Raw genomic sequence first — 6,821 nt, forward strand, 5'->3', positions numbered from 1 at the left:
TAAACCCTAACACACCCTAACAAACCCTAACCTATCCCTAAACCCAAACCTAACCCTAAACTAATTCTAATATAACTCTAACCTATCCTTAAACCCAAACCTAACACTAACCTAACTCTAACCTAACTCTAACCTAACCCTAACCTAACCTAACCCCTAAACTTAACCCCTTAACCTAACCCCTAAACCTAACCCCTAAACCTAACTCTAACCTAACGCTAAACTAACCCTAAACCCTAAAAAACCCTAACAAACCCTAAACTAACCCTAAACCCAAACCTAACCCTAACCTAAACCCAAACCTAACCCTAACCTAACTCTAACCTAACCCAAACTAACCCAAAACCCAAACCTAACGCTAACCTAACTCTAACCTAACCCTAAACTAACCCTAAACCCTAACCTAACTCTAACCTAACCCTAAACTAACCCTAAACCCTAACCTAACTCTAACCTAACCCTAAACTAACCCTAAACCCAACTTCTAATTGTTGGCATGTCATTGTGAAATCCACAACATGATGCCAACGGAATGATAGCAAAATAAAGTCAATAGAAAGAGTTTTTTGTTGTTGTGTGTTTTAGACAAAGCATATACCATCAATGGAGTTAGATATGTACCACATTGTGTATTTACCGTGAGCTGTAGTAATAGTAATGACGGTTATATAAATGTAATTGAATGCAAACAGAGAAATGATGCCAATATAATGAGCAATAATAGACAGTATATGCATGAATTAGGACAGATACAAACGATTGCGATGATATAACAGCGATTAAATGCCTAGCTCTGGTTTATGATCAGAGGTAAGTGAATATGTGAGAATAAACAGTACCGTACAGTACTGTATTGCTAATTTTCTTATAGAATGTGAATAATTTTTGTCATAACAGACGGAGACTGACAGCAAGTGGTTTTAAAACACCACTTTATTTATTCCAGATGTAGCTTATTTTCCATGAGTAAAATGAAAACATACATTTACAACAATGACTGGACATGACAAAAAATATATATATTGTCATTTATAAATTCCTGAAAACATATACTTTATTACAATTAGCTTGTAAAATATTCAGTGTAAACGTAAAGTATGTAATGCAATATAGAATCATATATTTTGGGATTAGCTCTGATTTAGTCGGATGGTTTTGTACGTGACATACAGAGCTGTTTTTGTACATAAGGAGCCTTTGACATACTTCATAGTTACAGCAAGGCGTTTATTGCACATTGACTGGCTAAAATTACATTTACGATAATTAATAACTATCAAGTGACCCTTAAAAACGCATAAAATACAATTTTATAAAGAATATACTTTTTTGAAGAGAAAAACAAATATTGTGTAATAGGTATAAATATTTGCTTAATACTTAAAATACCTGAAGTACATAATCAGACTGTATACAGCTGATTGCAAGCATAGTTAAATTCTCTGCCATACAAAATCAGCATTAAAATGAGTCATAGATAGAAAGATAGAGAGGACGTAAAACTCTTTGCAGCTGTTGCACATTAACATGACTCAATATCCACAAACAAACAATTTCAGAATATTATATAATAGTCATTGATGCATGTACAGTGACAGTGGCTTCGTGTTTGACCATGATTGTATTGAAGTCTTGCTGAAATGCTCAGAGGTTATTTAATACACACAAGAAAACTAAATATAGCTGGTAATCTTTAAAGAAAAGGTTCACCAAGATATTTCAATTCGGTCATTTGTGTAGCCTCGTGTCGTACTAAACTTACTTTCTTCTGTGGAACACAAATAAGATGCTAGGTAGAAAGATAGCCTCGGTCACCATTTACTTTCATTGCATTATACAGTGAAATTGAATGGTGACTGAGGCTACCATTGTTCCAAACATGAGGCAAGAATGTCCTACTGGTTTGAGGGTCAGTAAATGATCACAAAATTGTCATTTTTGGTGAACTATCCCTTTAAAAGATTGATTAAGTCAATTGAAGAGTATCTCCCCTGACAACATGTTCTATGGATGTGATTAGATGATTCAATCATTGCAAACATCAACTGTTTGAATATCTGTTAAATATTAAATATGCATTCAGTGCAGCTTTAGACTCATTGTTATGTGGAATTGCATTATTGTCCGTCTTTGCTGGCCTTAAGGTCCCAAAATGAGCATGAGGGCGAGTAACTGATGATGTGTACTCATGCTGGTGAAACCAAGCCAAAGAGTTTCCCTCTGAGTTTAGCGGAGATTATGTAACGCAGAGGCTTCAGTGTTAAACCATACGTGCAGTCCATGGAGAGACGCTCGGACGGGTGGCTCTCAAACGAGCATTGATGCAACAGGATTGCGGAGAACAGAAAAACCTCCACTTTGGCAATCTGGTCACCAATGCACCTTCGCTTACCCGATGAGAAGATCATGACACTGTTGGTGAGGTCTTTATCCAGGGCTCCGTTTGCGTCCAAGAACCTTGACGGGTTGAAGAGATGAGGGTCTTGCCACTTTTGAGGGTCATGGTTGACGGACCACTGGTTGATGAAGACCACGGTGTCTTTGGGGATGTGGAGACCTTCGATGGTCACGTCTGAAGTGGTGGAGTGAGGAATGGTGACCGGGACGAAGCTAGTGTAGCGCATGGTTTCGTAGATGAACGCGTCCAGGTATGCAAGGTTGCTTTTGTCTTCTATTGAAGGGAGACGGTCACGCCCGACGACTTTATCAATCTGCTCTTGAAGTTTGATCTGGATTGACGGATGTTTCACTAAAAGCAAAAATATCCATTGCATGACCGTGGATATGGTGTCTTGTCCTGCTCCGATGATATCGGTGACCGTGCCTTCTACAAAGTCTTTCGTCAGCGAGCTGTCCTTGCCATGCTCGATCACACCAATGATGGCGTCGCTCATGTCACGGGTGACGCCGGGGTTGTACGTGTCGCGGTGCTGCACGACTTTGTCTTTCACGTAAGCGAAAAACTCCTCATTGATGATCTTAAAGTTCTGATAGACGCTCCGTACAGGATTGGGGAAAGACTGCAGCCACGGCATGACATCAACCAAGCTACCGGCTCCGACGGTTTCTCCAAACTTGTCCACTCGTCCCAAGAGTGTCCTGAATTCCGGATCATCGTGGCCGTAGCGTTTCCCAAAGCACAGCGCGCAAATGACATTAGCAGCGGCGACTGTGAATTCATGGGACGGATTGAAGTAGCGTCCATCCGCGCTGAGCCGGAGGAACATCTGCACCAGGTCCATGGCTTCTCCGACAACGTGCTGCTCAAATGATTTTTTGGTTTGGCTGTTTGCGGACGAGAACGCCCTCAGAGTTGACTGGGCAACTTTCCGGTGAACTTTCCACTGTTTGCTGTAGCTGCTGAACGTCATGCTGTGACCCCCGGAAATCATCCGGAAAGACGCGAAATTCGGTCGCCCGGCGAATTCCCTGGCGTGTTGAATGAGCGCCTGCTGGATGGCAGAGTCTCCGTTCAGCACCACGATGTCGCTGCTGCCCAGTCTGATTTGGTAGACGTTGCCGTACTTCTTGGCCAACTTGGAAAAGGTCATGTGTGGCATTTGCCCCAGCTGCATGGCATTCCCCACCAAAGGCCAGGCGAACGGTCCAGGCAGCCGCCTCTTGAACGTGAGGTTCCTGACCCACAAACAGGCCTCGAGGAAGAAGAGGATGATGAAGGATGCTATCAGAGCTGGCTGGACCTCTCCGCTCCATTCCCTGATGACACTGCTGCCCTTCAGTCCAAACTCGGCATCGGTCAGCGCCATTCTTCTTCTGAAGAAGTGTCTTAGAACGAGAATATAAAATGCCTTTTCTGCTCAGATGAGCTCTTTGCACTCAGTTGATTTGGGAACTCAATGGAGAAAAAAATGCACTCAGTGGAGTTTTTCAGCTGTCAGTCCGCATGCATCGAGTTTGGTGTTTCCAGGTGAAGCTCTGAAGCTTCTCTGCGCTTGGTTTGCTGGACCAGTGTCTTTTATATATGTTTGGAGCACAGGGGGCCGGACCCGATGATGCTCACTCACTCCTCCCATTATGGAAGCCACTGAGACTGTTAGATGATCTTTGAGAGTCTCAGAGCTGCAGCCAAACACAAGGAGCCAACTGCGCAACTGGTTCTGTTCACAGAGACTCATTGAAACTGCAGAATATTGTGTAGAATATTCCATTTGTTTGCATGTGCTCTGTTCTGGGTATTTTGGGCAATCAGTGTGGAATCACTTTACAAAAATCGTATGGTTTGTGTCCAATTATTGGTATGCATTTCTGATTATCATCGATTATTAAACTTTCAAATGGACTAATGCATCATACGTTTTGTTACTGCATTGCTGTTGGACATTATTTATGTGGCAAAGGATCACTTTACCCAAAACATGCTTGTGGTGTCGGAATATTTCTGTGCATTTTCGATTATTATGAGTTAAGCAGATTAATTGTGTTACTGCAATGCATTTGAACATTGCTCACATGCCGTTTATGTTGCATGCATTTGTGATAATGATCAGTTATTATATATAATGACTTGTGATTATCTGTATTGTGCATTGTAGTAATAACCTCTCAAAGACTAATGCATCATACGTTTTGTTACTGCATTGAATTTAAGCATTATTTGAATGCAAAGAATCACTTTACCTAAAAACATCATATTATGCATCTGCAGTTTATCATGTGTTATGCAAAAGTCGTGCATTAATAGTGTACTGTCATTCATCACGTTTGAGCATTATGCACAATTTGACTTGTGTGCAGTTTTATTTAAACAATTCAGGGAAATAATCGGAAACATTATTTCTGTTCTGAATAGCGCAGGATTACGGAATTGAATCGGGAAGTGTGATGCAAACATCAGACTTTATTTAACTATTGGTTTGCAGAACTACGTTATCCCTAATATATATATAATGCATGCATACATGGAGTTCTGCAACATGACTTGACACTGAAATTCCATGTTATCCCAGTGAACATCTGCTAAAATTAATTCTTTTCTAAAGTCACATTTTTACACTAAATGTCCCATTAATGCATTCTATATCATCACATCATCACGAGTTAACAAATTATAAAATATTAATATGGTAAGTAGAATTAATCAATTGAATGCAAGCTTTCAAAATCTGAAAATGTCAATTTCAGACAAGTGTGCCGCACAAGCCCTCAAAAGTGAAGCTAAAACGTCTCGATCGCCCCCCGGTGGCTGGTCCTAGTATAGGTCATAAGCCCCGCCTCCCCATGTTATTCAACGGGACGTGAGACCAACTAAACAATTAAATTACACTTCACATATCTTTTTTCCAAAGATAGTTTCTGTCATTTACTGTCGTTTCTATCACGTTGATGTCATTTCAAGTGTTTGTTTTCAAAATAAGTTTGTTTTTAGTTATTTGATGCTATAAAAACGCTGCTGTGACATCATGATTGACAGCTGTGATTGACAGGTTCTCTGAGTGAAGTAGTCACTGCAGCACCAACAGACTTTTTTTCGGGATCTTCGGAGGACTGAGGAGATTGGAGCTTTAAATGTAATATCTACATTTCTATAATTAATTATTTCACACCGTCACAATTCAAAAGGGGCTTGTCCTAGCGATTGATTCAGCGAGAGTGAGGGCGGGGCCTTGATTTCGCGGCTTTACTTCCTGCTCACTACTGCGCAGGTCCGGTCCCGAAATCGCAACTGCGCAGACTCAAGTTCCAAGATGTCAGCGCCATATCGGGACACTGGCGGCTTCAGTTCTCACCAATGGAAAAGAGCGAAGGGGCGGCGGCCATCTTTTTTTACAGTCTATGGTTTCAGATGCATGTAGATGATCCATCATTGTGTCGTGCTGGTCCATATATCACACACAGTGATCAAAATGTTCTTTAATATCCTTAAAGCATAGTTTATTCGATCATAAGTCAAGTACAAGCAGTTTATTTCTGTACAGATGTCAACATTGTACAGCAGAAGGAAATGTACACATTACAGATTGTGAATGAACACGTCTCGATGGATCATCGTGTTCTAGAATGAACCGAGGTCTCTGACCTCATCGCAAAATGTGCCAGGGGTCTCTTTTGGCTATTTCCCCCTCACAATTTCAGGATAAATTTCGACATGTGTTTTTGGATTTGCAAACAATGAGAGATTACTTAATTGCAAGCATGCTTTGCCTTCGTAGTGTGCACTAAAGCAAAGACTCTTTCAGGAGACACTCGAGGAAACACTTAAATCTCACAAAACCTCAAAGTGTCGTTTGTTGCAAGTCTTTTGGCCTCTCGTATGCAGAGATGGAGCTGAACACATTTGGTGGGTGTTCTCATGGTAGTTAGATGAATTTAATTTGCATCTTATCATAGAGAGATTAATTCTCTGAAATCTCAGTAGTGCTGATTAAATTAAGATTGCAATCTGTAGAACTTTGAGTTCTTGATCTAAAATGCTTCTCTTGTGAACGGCAGACAGGAAATGAGCGTTTCTTTTTTTCCTCATCACAGGGAGTTTATTTGTGCAGGAGTTAATGACTGTAATTGCAGCTCTACAGCATTTGTGCAGCCACAGAGACAGTAGCTTGTACTTTTACACGCTCCTGCATGTAAAACGGCTCTAAACTGAGATGCGATGAGGGGAAAAGAAACTGGCAGATACAATCAGTTCCAATCGGCCTGCAAACTGTGGGTGTATTGTATGCTAACAAAGTGGCGCAAAGCGCAATGCGCTGTTATCACGTGCAATACGTCACTGCGCTTAGACATTTCAACACCACCGCTTATCTCAGCGCAAAGTCTAAACTCAGTTCCTGCATTTGCAGTTTGGAGATTCCACCAGCAGG

General features: G+C 41.0%; 1 protein-coding gene across 1 annotated transcript; it reads right to left on the reverse strand.

The window, feature by feature from the left end:
* Positions 1-921: 921 nt before the first annotated feature.
* LOC127656919 (cytochrome P450 1B1) lies at positions 922-4,157 on the reverse strand. Its single transcript, XM_052145475.1, has one exon. It carries the CDS (start codon positions 3,765-3,767, stop codon positions 2,187-2,189), a length of 1,581 nt encoding a protein of 526 aa, XP_052001435.1. The 5' UTR covers positions 3,768-4,157; the 3' UTR covers positions 922-2,186.
* Positions 4,158-6,821: the final 2,664 nt, after the last annotated feature.

The sequence above is a fragment of the Xyrauchen texanus genome, chromosome 16 (genome assembly GCF_025860055.1).
Source record: "Xyrauchen texanus isolate HMW12.3.18 chromosome 16, RBS_HiC_50CHRs, whole genome shotgun sequence".
NCBI lineage: Eukaryota > Metazoa > Chordata > Actinopteri > Cypriniformes > Catostomidae > Xyrauchen > Xyrauchen texanus.

Excerpts from the sequence above, each read along its gene's own strand:
- LOC127656919 (XM_052145475.1), bottom strand. The coding sequence starts at position 3,767 with ATGGCGCTGACCGATGCCGAGTTTGGACTGAAGGGCAGCAGTGTCATC.